The following is a 21,554-nucleotide window of genomic DNA, read 5'->3' on the forward strand; positions in this document are numbered from 1 at the left end:
TCCTTTATCTAAAATTATCTAAAATTAACTAATTATAGTTGCCTTGCCCATGCTGGAAGTAGAAACCCCAGGGAAATTTAGAACGGGAACCGTCTACGCTCATTTCCCAAGGTATCCATTTGGCTAATTTGGGGAGGACTGATGATCGGGGGGGGGACGGGACATTTTTAAGAGGAGTTTTAAGAACCCATCTAAGAAGCGGGGATGCCGGGGGCTGGAGGAGTTGCAGATGGACGTGCCGGGATGCCCGTAGGCTGAGGAGCGGCGCCAGGCAACCGAAACGGAGGGAGGGAGGGAAGGAAGGCGGGAAGCGAGGCAGTTTCGGGAAGCCGCGTCCCCCTCCTCTCCTCTCGCCGGACAGCGGCGGAGGCGGCCCCGGGAGCCGGCCCGGGGGAGGAGCGGAGCCGAGCAGGGACACACGGTCCGGCCGAGCCCGGGCAGCGGCGGGGGCGGCCCCGGGAGCCGGCCCGGGGGAGGAGCGGAGCACAGCACAGCACACGGCGCGGCCGCCCCGCCAGCCCGGCCGGCGCTGCGGGGAGGCGGCTGCCCGAGCGGGGCCGCCCCCGCGCCGCTCCCGCCGCTGCACCGCTGGGAAGATGGATGGGCACGTCCTGGGATGGATCGTCCTCCTGTGGCTCGCAGGTAGGGCGGCGGGAGGAGCGCGGTGCCCAGCCCGCCGGGGCTCACGGATTATCTAGGGGCGAACGTGCGGGAATTTTGGGGGATGCTGCGGAGGGAGCGTCCCGCGGTGCAGTTTGCGGAGACTTGGCGGAGAGGGCTGGGGGCAGCTCCGAGGGGCCCCGGTGCTTCTCTCCACCCGTGCCGGGGAGAGGAAGCCGGCCCGGGGCTGTCCGAATGTCCTTGGCCACCGAGCGGGAGGGATGGCGACAAACCCCCGGCTCCCCCCGTGTCGTGCTGTGCCGTGCCGGGAACAATTGCAGGAACTTCTTTACCCCCTGTCCTGACAGAGGTGTGAGAGGAGGGGGCTGCCCTGTCTCTCCCCGGCTTGCAGGGGGGCAGAATTCCAGGGGGGAGTTCTTCCCCGTGACAGTGCAGTTGCCCCCAGGCCTTTGAGCGCAGGAAGGGATTTGCCCCCAGCCCATCTCGCTGCCCACCGCTTGCCGAAAAGATCGGGCAAGTCTGCCCCCTAGGGCAGGGGGAAGGGAGCCCGAGAGGCGAGCAGAGAGGGCTCAGTGATGGGGAGAGGGCACGCTGAAAAGGGGCTGGGTCTGAGATGGGCAGCGAGGAAAGGAGAGGGAAGGGATTATAGCAGGGTGAGCGCGGCGGGGCAGCCGGGAACCGGGAGAAGGAGAAAGCCGTGTCGGGTCAGAGGCAAGATCTCTGAGCTGGTACAGCAGCCAGGCACAGGCAGGAGCAGCAGGCTGTAGGAAAAGCTGCAGTAGGATGACTTAGCTGGGCAGGCTGGTTACAAGCTGGAAGAAGAAACAGACACACTTGGGTTAAGTGGTATATATTTCCCACTGTCACCTATGTATCCCACAAAAAAGACCTCAGCCTCTTCCTTCTTCCTATTCAGATTTAGGATTCACAAGCAGTAAATTCGGCTTTTAGTCATAACACCTCTCTCCCACCACCCACCCACCCCTTTCCTTGCATTTTCACTCTGAGTCATCTTCAACACCGGTGCCTGCCTACTGCTCCCTTCCAGGGTTTCACGGCCTCATCTGGGGCTTCAGCAGCTTCCAGCTCATCCTCCTTCCCCTCTCTCCCTTCCTCCTTCCCTGCCATTTGGCTGCTTCCAAATGCATCCCACTTCAGTGAGTTGGGCTGGAGTGCCAACACCCACAGCTGCCCCTCCTTTCCTACTAGCCATAGTAGTGTGCTGATAAATAGCACCCAAGGATCGGCAAAGGGGTGCAGGGTGTAGCTAAACATGACATTACATTCCTCCCTCTTTTTAAAGAGCTTCTTTATCTGGATATGTCAGCCTAATCAGGACTTTTTTATCAAGCTAAAAGACCGGGCTGTTGACACTTTTCTCCTTCCTCTGAGGGCAGTTCTCAATTCCTGGCAGCGAGCACTGTTTGGAGCATGCAGGGTCAATGCAGAGAGAGATGTACCGCTGCAGTGGGAAGACCTTCCAGTTTCCTCCAGCCCTGTGCTTTTGAGACAGGACTGCGTGCTGCTGGTGCTGTGGAGAGCTGGCAGGCACAGGCTTCCGGCAGGCAACAGGTTATCCATAGCTGTGTGCTCGCCTGCTCCCCTCCAGCCGCTGCTACCCAGCCATAAATCAGGTGCTGGTGTCCTTTTTCAAACCCAGAGCAAGCAAATAAGCAAAGGTGTGTCAGTGTGTGTGTGCACAGGAAAGGAGGAGGGGGCTAGCAAACATGCATTCAAGATTTTCCTCTCCCCAGTGGCTGTGCAAAGGAATGAGAGGTCTGCATCAAGGTAAGGAGCCCTAATCCAGGCAGAGTGGTGCACTCCACTCTGGGGAAGAGAAGTGGGGGTGGGGAGGTGGAGGGGCCAGGGGACAGAGTGCAAGATGGGGAAGAAGCAGGGAGACAAAAGGGAGCATGAAAGAGAAGGCTCTCGTTCCCTTCCCTCCCCTCCTCCCTCCTCGAGGTGGGCTGAGAAATTTCTAATCAGCACTTTCAGTCTCTTTCCTCCCAGCAGTAATTCCTCTCTGTCCTTTGTTTGTCTTTAATTTTTTGGCTCTTGGATTTATCTTTTGTTTGGTTTCGCGCATTGTGAGTTCTTAGGGCAGTTTCGAAAAAGCCTGTGTGAGGTACAATGGGTTTGGTTTGGCTTCTCCCCCTCCTGTCCTGCTCTCCCACATGCCTAAAGCGAGGGTTTTAATAACAACAGCAAATGGATGAAGAGCAGGTCGTTCTTTATTCCTTCCAGTGAGGTCACACGGGTTAAGATATGTGTGGGACTGTGCTTTCATTCTATAAAAAGAAGATAAAATTTGCCAAGTATCCTTAGTCCCTGTGTAAAGCCTGTTCTTGTAATTTACCAAGTGCAGCTTGATTTTGGAATGAAGCTTCCCCTTGTGTTTACCATTTTCTTATTAATGCTGTAATTTCTAATGCATTTAAAACGAGAACACAATGCTGCACTGGAAACTGAACTCCAGTTTTATGTACAGAACAAGCAGATCAGTTTTTTTCTGCCTCACAACCTAGACTAAGCTTGGAAAATCTACAATTAGAAGACTGTCCACATTAAAATGGGATCTCTTCTTCCTGATAAGTACTTTTCCACCAGTAGTTCCACTCAGTCCCTGTGTACTGTTGCTGTACCTGTTCTTTCCCACCCATAGTTCAGGAGGGCAGACAGAGGGGGCATGCTGGAGCACAGTTGTACTTTACTGTTTCTGGCCAGCTGACCACACGTCTTGGGAAGGCAAGGAAATGGTTGGACTATTTTACTTGTCTTGATTTAAAGTGTTCATCTGACTTCCTCCCTTACTTGGCTTCACAGAGCATAAGTGTATAGCATAGCTGGGAAGAAATCTCGTGTTTTTCTTACTTTGTATTCCTGTCAGGTCACCTTGAGTGAAACTGGCAGCAGTGGAAGTCCCAATGCCATCCCAAGGACAGGTATTATGGCTTGGTGTTACAAGGCTTGGAGAGAATCCTTGCATTTCTTTTGCTTTGTTCTCAGGCTTTTGATGAGTGATATTTCTGGGAATGATTTCTGGGATGCCAAACCAAATCTAAATCAGGAGGCATCTGACAACTATAACTGCTTTCAGGCAGTGGTAAGGCAGAGAGTGGGTTTGATCTGGTGGCCAGAGCTGAGATAATTCACCTGAGAGCATCCAGAGTGACTTCTGTGAATGTGTGCAAGGTGCTGTGGTCAGTGGGTGTAATGAGCACAGGGGGTGCCTGGAGAAGGCACCATGGAGAATGTGGAAGAGCAAGGAATAGTCCAGTGTCTACTGCAATCATTTTGCACAGCCTGACCTATCCTGCATGGAGTGTTTTGGTGTTGAGGTTCTGTGCTGTGAGTGCTGGGTGTGCAAGGCCACACTTTTCTGCAGCTGCTTTGGGTTTTCCCCTTTCCAGGTTAAGTAGATGGAGAGCTGCAATTCTTGGTTTTGCTAAGGAGCTGTGAAAAACAGACCCGTGCTTTCACCTCAGCTGCAGCTGACTTGTTCAGGCGTTGGTTTGTTGCTTCCAAAAAAAGTTGACAGTTAGTGGTCACGTTGCTAAGAACACAAGTCTGATAGAACCAGACCAAGACATCCAATTAATTTCCCATAAGAACTTGACACAGTCTGATGGTGATGGCTTTTGCTAATAAATTGCATGGATTGGATTTAGTCCAACATGAGTAGGCAAGAACCTGTACAATCTCAGTGATCCCACTGGCTCTCCATTCATCTGTTTACACATCTCTTTATAATCTCTGACTTTCTGATCTCCATGCTCAGATCTTGCCCTTCTTGATTCGAGCTTGATCCACATTTGAAAGTGTGAATGGTGTGCCAGTATTCAGCGGTGGGGGAAAGAACACTGAAATGATGCATAGTTATCCAAGGTGCCAAAACCAATGGTACTTTTGCCCAACTGTTTGTTTTATTTGGGAAGTGGTATAAGACTACCCTAAGGGCACTGTCTCTTACCAGAGAATGCATTCTTTTCTGCCAAAGCCCTGAGGTAAATTCTAGGAGTAGCTTTCCTGAGGTGCCTGGTTCAGGACCCAGTGATTTTCATTCTCTTGTGTGCACAACTGCCACTGTCAATAAATGTACATGAAAATGGGAGATGCTGTTTTTGTATTGTCGTAGAATCAGCTGTACTACCTCAGGCAAGCAGTAGCATGAGCCAAATAATTGCAAAGAAAGAGATGAGATGTATGCACAGATAGGGAGAGCAATGTGACCTGAAGAATATTGTATGCTGCCTTCTCTTCAACTCAAGTCTTGTGTGTTCCTGAAGGATGCAGCCTGAGACCTGTTCCACTGAACCAGAGTTTGGTGCTTCACATCAATTTTATTCTTACTACATGATATTTAAGGTCCCCTCCAAACCATTCTGTGATTCCATTCCTAGAGGCTGTGTGTTGAAGTTAAATCTTGCTGGGATTCATTTCACCTCGGGGAGGCATAGGCTTCTCTGGAGGTCAGTGGCACAGCAAGAGCCTCAGTTATCACCTCTCAATTGCCTTCTCTCTTGCTCAGGGAAGGGCTTAGGAAGATCAGGCTCAGAAGGCTCAAACCCTCCCTTACAAATATCCCCTCTGTAATCGCTTCCTGGAATTTTTTTAATCACCAGTGAAATGTATTAGTGATAGCTTGTGTGCAGTGTTGATTGCATAGTTTGAATGCATAATCTGAGGATAGTTCAGGAAAGGAATCAGTGCAAGGATACAAATGCACATTGCCAATTGAAACAGACAAACCCCATACAATTATATTTCAGAAGTGTGTTTATTTTTAAACTCTTTCTCTGGGAGTGTGTATGTATATATTTGTACACACTCACAAACTCAAGATGCAATTAATTAATATTTTCTTTAGGTTTAGGAGAGCAAGAATGGAGGAAACCAGAATAATCACATAGTCATGAGGAGCTAGATTTTTTTCTTGTGAAGCTTGAAACATTGTGAAATTCACAATGAACATGTTCCTTCTCTAGAGTGCAGGAATTGCATTTCCATGATGGCTTTGAAGTAAGGGCTAATTTTGCTCTGTCTGCATCAGTCAAAACATAGCACAACACAATTCAGTTTCTTTTTAGTCCTGTTTGTATTCAGCTAGATAAAGAGTTACCACGGTGCTGTCACTAAGCTTCTCATAATTTTTCACATATTAACAGCTCAGAGTTCTGTCCTGTTATATATCTGAGGCTTTTCTGGTCTTGACTACACTACATTTTGAGGTCAGTAGTTTCTTCTTGAAGGTAAGAAAATCCTATAATTCCCATGCCTGGACATAAGTGATCAGTGTAAAGCCACCATCTTGTCTTCAGGCTGTCAAACATCCTGGTGCCCTTTTTGGTGGACACTGTTACAGCAGTGACATACTGCATGAATCAATTCTAGTATTTCTTTTTTGGCAAAGGAAATAACAGGTGTATAATTTCCCAATTCAGCCATATATAATTATATATAATTTGACTTAAATAGATCTAAAGTTTCCTCTGCTCCAGTCTCCCAGTCTGAGGCACTGTGTTGCTCTTAAATGCTATTCCTGGAAGGAATCCGAAAATAATACTTAAGAAGTTAATAAAGAGCTTGGGATAGAATATAGAAGATGCTAGATGATTTTATGCACATCTCCAAAATGCTTTTTGATATAAAAAAAAAAATTCCTGTGTTTTCCCTAAAGCTTTTCTTTTCTTGATATGGACATTCACATGGGGGTAGGGTGGGGAAAGTTAGTCAGATGAGAATTTGCTAAAGCTCAGCTAATCATTTATTAAAGCAGTCCCTGGCTTGCCAAACTCATTAATCTCATTAACAGGGAAGGAGGGCTATGGTGCATGGTTAGCTGAGAGCACTGTGTTTACTAAGCAGCATACTTGTTCACAAGGGAAAGATTTAAATATTGAGTGTGTCACTGTTCTGTCCCTGAAGCTGAGGTAACGTGATGAGTCACTTGATCAGCTCATGCCACATGCTGGGGGCTTTGGCCTCAGCATGTGAGGGGTCAGGAATGGAGCTGCCAGACACAGGTGTGAAAACCCATTGATTTTTCCAAGGTGTTCTTCATGATTTTTGCATTCAGATGCATCCCAGAAACCCCAAATCTCTGGAGAGGAGAGGATCAGATGTCACCACTCGGTTCACCTTGAGAAGCAAGTGGTGGCATTCCCTTAGTGCCATGTGGCCCCTGCTCGGTCCTGGGGTAAAGGAAGCCTGGCAGAAATGTCTCATCTGCCACTTCCTGAATAATCTCTTTGCCTGTGTGTCAGGAAAATGTGGGAGCTGCCTCATTCCCCTGCCTGTCCTGTGGGAGACCTCAGCTGTGCTTGGTGGCAGTCTGGAGAGCAGCCACACTTCAGCATTTGGATTTTGGTCCAGGCACTTCTGGCAAAACGGAGAACCTCTTGTACAACTTTCACATGGCACAAGCACAACGTGCATGGTGTCCTGCATTCATTATATGCATAATACAGCATTTCTGTGCAAATGCCAGAACATCCTTCTGCTCCTCAAACCTTCACATAGTAGTCCCTAAGGTCAAATCCTGCCTAGACCAGTAACTCTGGTAGTATCAGTGACCACCTTGCCTCTCTGAAATCGGCTTTCTCCTAGGTTCTATCCATACTGTGTTTTCCTTTCCAACTAGGATTTATAGACTTCATTGTGTTTTACAGTTCAGACAGTGATAACTTGTTGAATTTAATATTCACTGTTTTTCCAGCCTCTTCACTTTCCTTTGGTTCTGAATCCTGATCATGCAATCTCTGCTCACTTTTGCATTTCAGGTCTGCAGCTGTCTCCAGCTTGACCTTGTCTCTTCATGCCTGCTGTTGTTCCACAGTTGATGCATTTATTGCTCTCTGTCTGCTTCAAGCTCTAATGCTTTAGTCTATGCCTTCCCCCCTACCATTCTAAAGATATCTCCTGTCATTTCACTCTCTTTTGCCAATTTCCATCTCCTTTTCATCTCTGCTTTCTAGAGTGGGTGGGTTATTTTTGCTGACTCCATTTCCTCTCTTCTCTACATAATTTCTGAATCTCCTGCAACCTGACTGCAGCCCTCTGTACTTATTTTTACCTGGGTTGAGACACCTTCTCCAGCTTCTTCCAAATAAATGCCAGCTTCCTGCTTATTCTTCTGCTTCTTATATTTGCTCTGATGCTTTGTGTCTATTCGTTTTTCTACTTCTTGCATTTTCCCTTCCCTTCTACTGCTTCTTGATATCAGGAAGTCTTTCCTTGTTGTCAGTCTTTTCATTCTTCACTAAGCTTCCCCAAGTCCACCAGTCCCTTCTCCAGATGTTGTGTAGACTTTCTCTTCTGCTTTGTTATCTTTGTACTTCCTCTTTTCCCGTCTTCCTGTGTATTCCCTCTTTCCACCTGCTCTGGGTGAGGTGTGTGGTAACACCAACATTTTCCACACTCAATTTGATTTATTTTTCCCAGTGTTGTGTGAGTGCTCTCAGACATTGCTGCCTGCAGCACAAGGAGGGAAGCAGCAAGGGGCATGTGGGGGAGTTTTGGCCATATTCCTGTGGTTGGATGGAGTGCCTCACTCTCCCCAGGGCTGACACTGCTCACTGACTCCCTCAGCTACACAAGGGTGTAGCAGCAGTCCCCTGCATCTTCTCTGAGGCCTTAATGCATCAGGTCCAGGCTGCAACTCTCCTGTCAGCTGCTAGATAAACATTACTTGTTGAGAGCCCTCTCCTCCCTCAGAATGTGAAAAACTTGTGGGTTGGGCCCTTTTTCTCCACACCTCCCACATGGAGCAATTTCTCTCAGTGGTACTTGCCAGCCCTGGGAAGAGCTCTGTGATTTGGATCCACTCCTTCGTGCATCTCTGGAGTTTGGCAGCACTAGCTGGGCACCAGTGCAGAATGTGCTGGTCCAGGCACTGTGTGTTGCCTGACTTGTAAAGAGGAGATGTGATGCCATTGAAATGGGGAGGGAGGTGTCTTATGAACACAAGATCTGACCCCTTGGCTGACCTGCTCTACAAGTGGAGCACAGCCATCCTCAAAATACCTCTTCCTTATGTTTGAACCTGCCACAGAAGCTGTGAATCATCACACCATTGTGTTAGGGCTTCTACAGCATAAGCATGCTACATTTGAGCCTTCAGCCCTGTCATGCTGTGTTTTTCTTTGTGACTGTAAGCTATGAGAAAGCAAACTTAGCTTGCATACATTGAGGAGTGTTGTGCCCTAGCACCTGAAACAGATGGACAATTTTATGTATGTGGGGGGAATGATGCTGTGATAAAATGCAGTAGCTCCTCTTCAAGCAGTGCCAAAGCATATGACACTCATGTTTTTGTCTTCTAGCTGAGGTGGAAGGGTTGCAGGTCACTGTGCCTGAGAAGAAGAAGGTGGCCATGTTATTTCAGCCTGCTCTGCTTCGCTGCCATTTCTCTACTTCTTCCACCCAACCTGCTGTGGTGCAGTGGAGGTACAAATCCTACTGCCAGGACCGGATGGGAGAAGCTCTGGGTATGGTGACTTCTGGTTTGCAAACAATGAGCAAGAGGAACCTGGACTGGGATCCCTACCTGGACTGTGTGGACAGCAGGAGGACAGTCCGTGTCGTGGCCTCCAAACAGGGATCTGCCATCACCATAGGAGACTTCTATAAGGAAAGAGACGTCAGCATTGTCCATGGTAACTCTCCTACCCCAGTGATGCTTGGTGGGGCTGGAATGGACCCTTAATTTGGGATACTGGAGTCTGGCAGTAATTGTTCAGTTGACTCCCTCTGAAAAAGCTGTGGAAGAGAGCTGTTGTATGTCATACATTTAGGATTCAGCAAACCAATCCCAGACCCAAAGGTAATTTCCTTTGGCAATTACCTTCAGTTGACTCCTTGTAGGTCCTCAGATACAGTGTCCTTTTTTCTCTTCCATGAAGTTGAAGCTTTTTATTCCTGATATCTGCATATTGCTGTGTGTATAGATTTTACTTAGCAGAGGGATGGCAGCAAGAGAGATACAAATACAGTTTCTGCAGGATAGGTTTTTCTTCCTTGCAAATGCCACTGATGTTTTCCTAGTTCTGAAATACCAAGATTATCCTGCACTCATGTTTGCTCAGCCACGGACTTCACCAGCTTTACCCTGTAATGAACCCAAACCCACACAGCCTTGGGCAGAGTGAAAGGAAGAGATTTCTATGGGGTGATGCCAGGTTGGGTAGAGATGGGGGATAGCAGGGTCCTTAAACATTTTTATCTGGAAGGCTGTGTGAGAAACCTTGTCCCTCCAAAACACAAGGTGTCTGATTGACTGGGGAGACCACCTAGCCAGAAGTGGACACTCCTTGGTGTGGAGAGCATGTGATCAGCCTCACAAGAGGGAGTGTTTTGCTTTGTGTAACCTCTTCCCAAATGGCTGAGGTGCTGCAGAGGAGACATTAAGCCCTTCTTTCATGACATGATTGGTGAGCCTTAAGTGACAGGAAGGACAGAGAGAGGCATTAGTGACCCCTTCTGCTCTTGGCTCTTGCAGGGTGAGTGCTCTGCAGCATTATTTATCTACAGACAAAAGTCCTGACATGTTGTTTTTTCCTGAATAGTGTGGGATTCTGGATAAGGTTAACCTTTCATCTTAGTAAGGAAATGAAATGGATTTGGGACACAGAGATGGACCCAGTGCATTCAACACTCCATTTTTCCTGTAAGTGTTGGGGAGAAAACCTGAAACTTTTGTTTTTTGCCTTCCAGATGCAGACCTGCAAATTGGGAAGTTAATGTGGGGAGACAGTGGCCTCTATTACTGCCTTATTATCACACCAGATGATGTGGAGGGCAAGAATGAAGAATCAGTGGAGCTGCTTGTGCTTGGTGAGGCCTCTTGTCAGGCTGCTTTTTCAGCAGATACCTGATGCATCTTTCCTGCTGCTCTCTCGCTGTCTCTCCATCCCTGTGCACTGTATTACTATGGGTGTAAGAGCTATGTAAAACAGTCCCTGCAGCACTGTCACCATTGCCTTGCACCTTGTGCAGTCATTCACACCTAGGCAAAGTGGGTGGCAAATGCTACCAAACCAGAATAGTAATGTTTACACCCACACTGCTCACACGCTACACAGGCGTAAATGACTGCAGAAACTATGGAAAGGCAGAACTCCTGTTTTTAAGGGATAAAACAAAAAACTTGCAGCAAAATGAACACTTGAAGACAGAGTCTTTTAACAGCAGACACCCAGAAGACATCAGATCCTGTGATTTTTGCAGTCCTCATCCCACTCTTCTGACCTGTGAGGATGTCAAGAAGCACTGTGTTGAATGTGTCAGAGATTTTTTTGTGTGCCTAATAACACTTGTCCAGTTAGAGGTGCAGCTTCACAGTCACCCTGATCAAATCTGAGTTGGTGCTGCCACTAACAGCACCTACCCTCTCTGTGGTGTGTGTGCTTGGCTCTGTTTCTGTTAAGCTCCCTTGAGCAGTGTGCTGATCAGGCTGAGTTTCTTCCATATTTGCAGGGTATGCTTTCAGTGATGCAGCTCACTGTAAAGGTCAGAAAAGCAACCATTCCAGCTAGAGGAGAAAAGTGGAGTGGAATGGGCCTTTCAGAGTCTTTAATTGACATGCCTGGAGCCAGCTGTAGTATTTACACCCTAGATGTCCCAGGAGACCAAAAAGCTGAGTTCTTCCCAATTTACCTTAAGACCTCACTGGGACTCTGTGGATCCTGTGATGGAAATATTCAAAAGTTTGGGTTGATAGTGTGTAGGTCATGTGTGGAGGTGTGCAATAGAACACAACTGTTGAGTGTTCCCTTGATCTGACAAAGGTCAGAGTTTAATTGGTATTTATATTTGGAGCTGTAGTTATCATCACCAAGTAAACCAGACTGAATGAGTGTCACAGTGCCATTGCCTTTCCTCACCCCTTTAATGTCAGCCCAACAATGGACAGTTGGAGTGGAAGGGCAGTCTGGTCACTCCAGAAAACAGTGTCACACACCTGTGTAAACCCAGTGTATCATCTGCACTTAGTAACAGGCCCAGGACTGACCTGTGTGAGTTCAGGTGAGGTTATCTCTGCCAGGTGGCAGTGGTAGCTGTTAAAATCCTCTCCTGAGGTCCTGTGTCTGTGCAGTGATGAGCTGTTGAATTTTTGTCCTTTTTTCACCTTCTTGTCTAGGATTTGGTGTCTTCCTCTTGTGTATCTACAACTGTGCTCAGACACCAGTGATGAAATAGTGCCATGGTAACAGGAAGAATTGGTTTTTCAGTGTGTATAGAAGACTGTGGGGAGAAAGCACAGAAATCCCTTCCTCTGGAGCTGGCTTGATATCTCTGCCCCCAGTTCATTGTGGTTATGTTGGGGGACACATGCAGCTTAGGCTGCATCACCCTTGCCCAAATCTACTTTTCTGCTTGGCCTCTGGGCCTGACCATGCACTTTATGCAGCTCTCTGCCAAGTTTGGCAGCAGCATGAAAGCAGACTTGTCGTGGGCTTACTTCTGCCTCATGCTGTTAGGCAGCTTCTGTATATTGCTTTTCCTGGATAGAGGTAACATTCCAGCTTTTGGTGCAATTCCAGGGTTACCTACCTGTTTTCCTCCTTCCCTCTCTTCCCCTTCCCACCTTATTCTTTTCCTTCTGCCTTTGCTGCTACTTTGTTTTCTGTTATCTCATGGCTAAAGGATGAAGCAGCCAATGATGAAAACACCACTTCTTAATATTCTGTATATTTTGGGATATTTTTTTGTTCCATCCCACTGCTTGGAGGGAGATACTGAATACAGATGTAGGTTGTAGCAATTCTACAGTCCAGGGGGACATGTGATAAAAGGGTTTTGTTTGTTGTTCTGCTGCTCTTTGGGTGGAACCCAGATTCCCTGTTAGAGGCTGGAGCAGCAGAGGGATAGTGTGTGAGAGATTTCCAGAGCACATTGCTGTTGGCTCCCTGCTTACAGTGGTCTCTCAGATGAAATTTACATTGCTTATTTTGGGGTTGCTACATGATTTCAGCATAAATTAGAATTTTGAACAGAGCAGAGGTTCTACCCACTCACGTTTTCCTTGGGGTGACAGAAAAATCAGAATGGGAGAGGAAATATAAAAATATCTCTTCTAGTGGTTTCATATTAATGTCAGGATGAAAGGGCAATTTAATATCACATTGAAACCATGAAAGGACTTAGAGGCAAAAATGGTAGAAATCATACTTATAGCATCAATAAATTAATGGAAGTCTGTTTAGCTAAAAGTGGAGGGTCCTGCTTTTATTCAGTGAATCATACCATGAAAAATTGATCAAAAGGTACTTTATCACAACTTAGAGCAAAATCCAAAACCTGGGCAAATTACACTATTTCTTTTTTTCTTAGGAAAGTGATCACAGAGACCTTCAGTGACCTCTTAAGTAGCCAGAGAGCTGGGTCATGATGGGATTGCATGTTGGGTTTTGTTACCTGGATGTGTCATGTTGACACACAGAGCTGCTGTAGCATCAGAGAATCCCATGTGCTGCCCTCATGTCACACTTATTTCAGAAAAACATACAAGCATATATTTATGTGTGCTCAGCAAAGCTGATAGGATTTGTAAAGCATACCTGATGTTAGGCATGTGCTTATTATGTACTTTGCTGAAAAGCCCATTCAGTATTTTTTGCTTAGTCAGGGACTTTAACCCTCTCAAAGGGAAGCAGTGCAGGTGAGGGAAGAGGGGTAGCAACCTCTGCCTCAGAAACACAGGAGACCTGCTGGTAGGGAACCTCCTGTAGAGTAAGGAGAGAATTTAAATTTTAAAAAATGCTATTGCACATTCATTATACTTTAAAAGATATTCTTTAGTCCTTATTACTCTCTACAACTGTCTGAAAAGAGGTTGTAGCAAGGTGGGGGTTCATCCTCAAGTGTGCTAGTGGGAGTTCATCAGAAGGAATTTCTTCCCAGAAAGGTTGCTTAAACATTGGAATGGGCTGCCCAGGGAGGTGTTGAAGTCACTGTCTCTGAGGTGTTTAGGGAAGGACTGGATGTGGCACTCACTTCCATGGTCTGGTGGTATTTGGTCACAGTCTGGACACAATGATTCTGTGATATATGTGTGTTATGATGGCATTTGGAATCTCCTAACAGGATGTAGTATGCTGGAGACTATATGAACTATATGAACTAGTCCAGAGCTTAGCAATTCCACAGCAGGAATCAAGTGACATTCCCTGCACTCATGTTTTATTAGAAAATTAGAACCTTTGCTGACATTACAGCTGGGCTAATGAATCCATTTGCAAGTTTATACATTTTATTTTTTAAACTTTTTAATGTGATTGAATCTAGAGGGCTGAATCCTAAATTGAAAAAAGTCTACATTTCTGTTATAGTAGCTGGCAGCTAATGTCCTGCTTCTTGAAACACAGACAGTGCTATTAATCATATTGTTATTTGTAGCCCTTGTGTATTGCTTTTTTATATGAGAATGTCAGTGGGCTTCAGTGAAGTAATTCATTGCATTCTTTCTGAAGGGAGCTGCACGTGTACCAGTGCAGGGATGCAGTGTGCCTGGAGTAACCTCCAAACCAGAAGTACAATGCAAGTGTCAGTGTCACCCTGGCTTCATGTCACCAGCTCACATCAGGATGCAGTCCAGCTTCATTGCATGGCATTGCATACAACCCAATAAGCCTTCCCAAGAGCCAGAATTTACTAACCAGGTGCAGAGGCCTATGTGAGCTGCTACACTGCTCCCTTCCCAAGCTGGAGCAGCTGCAGAGCAGTGCCTGTACATACAGCTCAGCTGGGTACTCTGGAATGCATAGGTCTATGCAAACTCAGTGATGTTTGCATTCTGAGGTTTTACATAGCTTAGACATGCTTCCCAAAACAGTGGCTCCATTCCCCAGGACCTGTCAAGTTTTTGGAAGAGGCCAGAAAGTACTCCACAGCTGTTGGTTTGACACTTTGGTTAGTGATCTGTGTGCTTTGCTAGACAGATATTGCCAGACTGCTTTTCCATACAATTCAGCAGCTAATATTACATGAACTGTGTATCAGTGAAACATTATTTTATGGTTAATCACAGAATCATTAAGATCACTGAATTGAACCTTTGATTGAAGACCACCATCTCAAGTAAACCGTAGCACTAAGTGCCACGTCCAGTGTTTCTTGAACACTTCCAGGGATGATGACTCCACTACTTCCCTGGGCAGCCAATTCTAGTGTTTAACCACCCTTTCAGTGTCAGAACTCCTCCTGATGTCCAGCCTGAGACTGCCCTGTCACAGCTTGATGCCATTTCCTCTTATGCTGTCACTTATTCTCTGGGAGAGGAGGTCGACCCATCTTTCCTCACCATCCTTTCAAGCAGCTGTAGAGAGTAGTAAGGTGCCCCCCAAGCTTCCTTTTTTCCCATTGTTATGCTTTAAATAACAACAAATAGCACTTGAGATGTTAATTTCTGGAGACAGCTGGCAACTAACATTGGTAAACTGCCATTTTCTACAGTTTATATTACCAGCCAGTTTCCATATAGGCTAAACCCAAAATTTAAAAAGTCTCACACCCATAGTAAAAGTAGTAAAGGATGTAAAGTAAAGAATGTAGATACATATACACACAGCATATTGTACAGTAATTAATGTACTAATAGAGACATGTGTTGACTTTCAGTGAGGATGAATCTCCACTGGGACACGTGTGTATGGTGTGCAATGCTAATAAGACAGCTCTTACTCAGCAAAGTGACTCAATAGCTGGTATAAATATAGCCAGGTTTGGAATCTCTTCTATGCCAGGAGAGACTGTATAATAAAATTTGACATGATTTCAGAGATTGAAAAGTTCTTGGCAGAATTTTCCCTTACATGATGTTGGTTTTAGGGTTTTGCTCTGATTTGCTGAAAAGCTGCCAGTAGCATCCGAGCCAGTGCTCGGTCACAGGAGCTGGCAGAGTTGTGCTGGTGGCCTTGTGTTGGGATTGTGTTGGCCCAGGTCTCAGCTGGGAACATGTCTGTAAGCAGCTCCAGGGAGAGGGCTCACCGACCTTGAGCTGTGACCAAGGGTGGGTAGAGCCAGCAGGCGAAGGAAGTGATTGGCACAGGAGCCTCCCTCTTAAAAATCCTGGAAAATTGATGCACTGCCCCAGACCACTGTGCTGCTGCCTTTGTAACCCCAGTCCCCCTCGTCCTAGCACAGCCTGCTCCTGGTTATTTATTTCACACCGATTAGAAGTGCTACTTGTTGCCAAGGTTTTTACCCCTGTTTTGCTCCTTATTTGCCAGCGACAGGCTGCTCACAGAGGAGAGTGATGTGATTAAAAGACGTGGTTACTACAGTAGCCAAGGCAACAGCCTCCTTGGAGGTCTTTGTTGCCTGCTAAAACTTTGATCTCCAAAAGGGGCTGCTGCTGTTTCTCTGTCCAATTGAAGAGAAGGATGGGAAGAAAGGATAAAGTTTACTCCAAGTAGAGGGAGCATAGAGGAACTCGTTGCAGAGCCGTGCTCCCCCAATAAATCTCACAGCAGCTGCCTTGGAAAAGTGTCTGATTTACAAGGGCCACACTTCCTCTCCTGTGCTTTCCAGCCTCTCCTCAGGGCAGTGTCCCTTGCCAGGGGCCTCTTGCTGTGGCATGGCTTGGCAGAGTTTTCCACCACTGAGAAGGAAATAATTCCCTCTGCAGTTGCTGTGTCCTGTGATCCCACTGCAGCAGGCTGGGCTGAGGAAGCAGCCTGCAAGCAGGAAAGCAGTTCAGCAGCTCATGCCACAGTTACCCAATATTTATCACATTTATGTGATTGCCAGGATTTACCACGTTCCCATATTTACACAATTGCCGTGTTTCTGACTGCACCTGCGCCTACTTTATTCATGCCATCATTTCTTTTCAGCTGCACCACTTACCCTAATTATTTTTGTGTCTCTTCTCTGCAGACTCTCTGCTAATTGTGTGCTTGACTCCAGGTCTTCCCTGCTCTGCTGCTATTTGCTCACTGCTCTGTCGCCTGCCTGCCTGCCTGCTGTGTATTAACTCCTGTCCTCGCTCGCCTCTGCTGTGTGTCTGCACCTCTTGGAGCTGCTCTGCATCCCCCCAGCTTTTCCTCTCCTATTCCTCCTCCTGTGCTCTGCCAGTGCAGATGGGGGGCTGGCGAGCTCCATTGCATTTCGAGGCTGGCTGGGGCCTGGGGCGTGTGAGGTGCCTGGTGAGAGGCCACTATGGGCAGGTAAAAGCCTTCAGCAGCGTGGTGGGAATGGAGATGGCACATGTCCCAGATCCTTGCAGAATGAGGACAAGCTCCTAGCTCTGACACAGTCACCTGGGATGACCCTGGAAAATGGGGCCATTGTCTATTCCCTCTATCCCTTCGGTGGTGAGAGCTTGCACAGAGGACATGAAACTCTTGTGGGGGGGGGGCACAGATCTGTGACACAGCAGTGGTGCCCAGACATTACTTGGAGTGCCTGCAGCCCTTTCTGCAGAGCTGCTGTGCAGAGGTGGTGTGGCCAGATAGTGTCTTGTCAGGATGTTTACTGGGTTGTTTCTTCCTTACTAATTGCTTTCTAGCCCCAGCATCCACTTTAAAATTTCCTTGTAAAAACCTAAAAAAACGAGAGCTAAGGAGGTGAGCTTAAAGCCCATGGAAGGAGCATCCTGGGCATGGAGAGATGGGTGGGTGCTGGCCATGGATGCTCTGTCTGCTGCCTGCCTGCTCTTACAGCCATGGGTCCAAAAGGATACTCTGCTCTCTGTGCTTTGGGCAGTGTGTGCTGCCCTGGGATCCCCTCTGTGGCCACCACCTGGCTCTGGGCTGTGGCCATGTGTGGGCCAGGCTTGCAGAGGGCAGGAGGCGAGAGCCTGTGTCCCTGTGTCCCTGTGTCCCTGTGTTCCTGTGTTCCTGTGCCTGCTGACTACCAAGACTGGGGTTTTGCTCCACTTGTTGCTGGCAGCAGCAGCAGTAGAGGGAGGAAAATCTCCTTCAATGAGTGGTAGGAGCCTCTGGTTGCTGGGGCAACCACGGGCAGCCTCAGCCTGTTGGCTTCCCTGCAGGAATGGTGTGGGAAAGGGTTAATCAGGGGATTTATCCAGCCCAGGGGTGGGCATTGTGCTTGCTGGCTGTCAGCTGGGCTGGGCGAGGCAGGCAGAGTTCAGGAGGAGCTGTGGTGGGGTTTGCTGCTGCCTCTGGTCCTCCCAGGCTTTGTGCATCCCTGCTGGGGGCTCTGGGGCCTCCAGGGCTGTGTGAGTCCTGTTGGCAGGGCAGGGATGCAAATTCCTCAGGGAGGTGCTCTGACAAAGCCAAGTGAGGCTGCTCATGGGTAGCACAGAGGAGCTGCTTTGGTTGTCTTTGTTTTTACCAAGTTCTCAGGCACTGTTGTATTAAGTCATGCTTTTTCCCTGTTGGACATGTGATTCCTCTTGGAGATCAGAAGGTACCCAGCACTAGCAGGGTTCAAGGCTCTCCAGGTAGGTTCAAAATAAAGCAGACACGCATTTGTCAATGACCATTTGAGAAAGAGTTCCTGCTGTTTAAAGGTGTCATTTCCTTGCCTTTTTAACCACAGATAGAAGCCTAAATTAGCTATGGATCTCCAGCAATTTGTCCAGTGGCATCTGCTCTCTCACTAGGGCTGCATGTGAGCTTGTGCAGAGGTAATAACATGGGAGGTGAGCTACATGCTCATTCTGCCCTTATTCTGCATGCATGTGGTTCATGTGGGTTCACATATGCACACAGAGGCTTGCAAAAGAGTTGTGTATTCTTTTACCAAAATAAGGAATATGCTTAATATGCACGTGGAACATAACACACTAGTTGTGAGCAGCTTGGACACTTGATCCTTCCAGGAAATGGACTGCAAGGAATGTCATGAAACTCTTTGTAAATGTAGATGAAAACGTTGCAGCAGACTGGTGGCAGAAGTCCTCCCTCAAAGTGGTAAATGGGGAGCAATTATGTGAAGCATCATCATGCTGTCTTTTGCTAAGGATTCAGGATCACCTCATCAGGATGGGCGTTCCTGTGAGTACTAGTCAGCTTTGATGAGTTGCAACTGGCTGCAAAGCACTGCCTGCAGTCACAGCATTTTCATTATGGCTCCAGCAGGCTTTCTTGTGGATTTTTGATCTCTACAGAGTCTCTGCTGAAGCACTGAGAAAAAAAGGGATGGTGGGAATTTGGTTGTAATAACCTTCAAGGACAGACTAGAGGCTGAGGAATTTGGGATCCAGTTCATTGCTGTGTCTGAGTGCTGCACAGTGCAGAGCACGTGGGCAGGTTAAAGGCAGCTTCCTGCCACCTCTGCATTGGTTTACCTTAGCTGCTCCTGTTGTTTGGCCCACAGTGTGTGTCTCTCTTCAGAGTGCAATTCTCCTATTGTATGCATGTCTTTAAACATCCCAGCAGGATCCTGGGAGCTCCATGGAAGAGATCACAGCACAGCTGCACTTAGGGCTGTTCTGGCAATGCACAGGTGTGTGCAAATTACAGCTGAGCACTGTGCAGGATGTTTGCTGTGTACTGGAAATATCCCAGACATCCTGTGCCAAAACAAACAGGCATCAAGCTGCCTTTGGGCTTGGAGTTTGTTTGTATTTGGTTGCAAATTATAAATTTGAAGTTGACTTGCCCTTTTTTTGTTGTTGTTATTGTTTGTTTCCTTTTTCTTTTGCAAAGTGATCCCACAAATTTGTACATTAATCCTTCCCTGGTTGGTTTGCTTCCCTTGGGAGTTGGCCTTTGTCACACAGCCTCACCAAGATGCTCATGCATCTCCAAATAATTAGCACATATTGCACAGCATTCCTTCAAGGCTCCTTCCCTGGAGCTGTCTGTGCACTCACAGAGCCCCACATGGAGAGCAGCATCCACGGCTTTTGGAAGCACGTGGCCGATTAATCGATAGCCCTGAGTTTAAGATGTTTCATATCTGTAGAAACTACATCAGTACGTTTCAAAAATAAACTCTGTCCTTCTGTTTAAGGGTTGTTGTGCATTTCCAGGGGCTTTTGCACGTGTAACAGAAAGATGTTACCATGTAACCATGCTAAAGGGACTCCTTTTTCTTGTCATTTTGTGCCTAGATTAGAGAAGCTCTGTTCCAGATTCTTCCCCCTAGCTTCACTGACAAAGATAAAGTGCAAGGACACAAAATGGCAGAAGTGCAGAGGCAGACACCAGGCATTGAGCAGAATGACATCTGTGGCTGAGAGGAATTCACATAACTCAGAGTGCAAGTGGGCTGATGAGGAAGGGAACTGGAGGCTAAGGCAAGGGCTGGGGAGTGTGTTTTTCTTGCAGTAACCTCTCTCCTTCTTCTCCTCCTTCTGTCTTTTCTAGGCAGGACAGGGCTGCTTGCTGATCTCTTGCCCAGTTTTGCTGTGGAGATTATGCCAGGTATTCAGTCATTTCACCCTTAATCATCCATTCCTCTGTCATCTTGTCTGTTTATCCTTCTGCAGCATCTTTATGTGGTATATGTTTCACTTGTACATGTGTTTTATCCGGGGATTTAAAGAGAAGAGTCTGTCACTTGCTGGGAAAGTGCTGGGTTCAGACCTGAGAGAGCTGGTGCTGGGCCATGCTGGGAGCCAGCACACAGATAGTTGATGTCATGCCAGGATCAGTGTGAGAGCAGGAATGCCAGAGCTGTTCTGGGGAGGTTTTCTATCAAGATCTCTGCTCTCCCCCTGCTAGCACAGAGAAAACTGCTGCAGCCTGTGAGACCCCACAGCCCTGCTTGGCTCTGTGTGTCAGCTGCTCCTGTGCAGTCACTCAGCTCCACCACCACCACAGATGGTGGCACAGGAGGTGCTGGGGATGGAGCACTGGCTAGCAACCCATCAGTGGCACAGCCCCTCTTGTGCTGCACAGCCAGGCCATGATCTTGGTAACACCAGGTGGCTGTGCCCGAATTGAGAGCTCTGTGATAAATCCCTTGCTAGCCAAAACCACTGAGAGCCATCACTTGTGGCACTCCTTGCAGAGGGGACAGAGGCTGTGCAACAGATTGCTCTTGAAAGGGAAAAGCTGTGAGAATATTTAGCCCTTGAGTCATCTGATCATTCCCTGGTGGTGCCCGAGGAGCATTTCTTTCACACGTTTGTGCAAAAATGCAGCTCCACATAAATGTGTGAAGCTATTTCTGAGTCTGTCCCAGAGATGCAAACAGAGAGAAGGCAGACACTCACCCACTCCCAGTGTAACCCAAAGCTCCCTAGCATTCCTGCATGGCAGGAGAGAGGGATTGGTCTTTTCAGCATAGATAGCAGTTGATTCTCTATTTTCTAACACTTTTCTCCCCGTTATTTAGAATTTTATTGAATGGGCATAAAATTATGGTGTGTGGGCCAGATATCTTTCTGGTACCCTCACTGCATGGATAGACAGCAAGAAAGTGTGAAATGCAGCAGCAAACCACATTTCAGCAGTTGGTGCTGCCTGTTACCTGACTAAAGAAAAGCTGATACTTCTGTAAGCACAAACCAGTAGTTTCCAAACAATGAGGACACAGAGTGTGGCAGTTTGATAGTCATTTGCATCTCAGCATCACACAGTTGTATCAGGAACTTGTTGAATCATAGTTTTGTGCATAAAGGAAGAGCCAGCAGGTTCTTTTTGCTGTTTTCTTAATCTCATCAGAAAAGGAAATGGTCCAACTTCCTGTGAAGTGAAATCTTGACTCACAGGTGTCTGTGGCTGGGACACTGATTTCAGGCTTCTACTTTATCTGCTGAGTGAGTATCCTGCAATGTGCAATGTACACACTAACCTGACCCCCTTTTGTATTCCTAGAATGTTTTCAGGGAGACTACAGTACACTTCTAATGGACTTGCTGTCTGTTTTTCCCTCTACCAGGCTTTTATCCTTTATGAAGTGGTTGTAACTGTTCACTAAGAGCTCTGGAGATCTGACATCTGAGTTTCACTGGATGACTGTGGCTGGCAGTGTCAAGCAGTGCTGTTTCACCTCCTTCTCTGTCCAGGATGGTTGTA

The 21,554-nt window shown here is 47.2% G+C and overlaps 1 protein-coding gene across 5 annotated transcripts in view; it reads left to right on the plus strand.

The window, feature by feature from the left end:
- Positions 1–338: 338 nt before the first annotated feature.
- The window catches only part of ILDR2 (immunoglobulin like domain containing receptor 2), a 39,405-nt gene continuing 18,189 nt past the window's right edge, over positions 339–21,554 (plus strand). For 3 of the 5 annotated variants that reach the window (XR_013775247.1, XM_079313536.1, XM_079313535.1), the window contains exons 1-4: positions 375–642; positions 8,943–9,275; positions 10,333–10,452; positions 19,899–19,955. Coding sequence is in view for 4 of the 5 variants with exons in the window: in XM_079313536.1 (XP_079169662.1) it covers positions 597–642; positions 8,943–9,275; positions 10,333–10,452; positions 19,899–19,955 (556 nt within the window). In the remaining variant the exon portion in view is untranslated. Of the gene's footprint in view, positions 643–8,942; positions 9,276–10,332; positions 10,453–19,898; positions 19,956–21,554 lie in introns of all 5 variants that reach the window. The other 2 variants (XM_079313537.1, XM_079313538.1) reach the window with 2 other exon arrangements.

Source organism: Erithacus rubecula (assembly GCF_903797595.1).
Source record: "Erithacus rubecula genome assembly, chromosome: 1".
In the NCBI taxonomy this organism is placed as follows: domain Eukaryota; kingdom Metazoa; phylum Chordata; class Aves; order Passeriformes; family Muscicapidae; genus Erithacus; species Erithacus rubecula.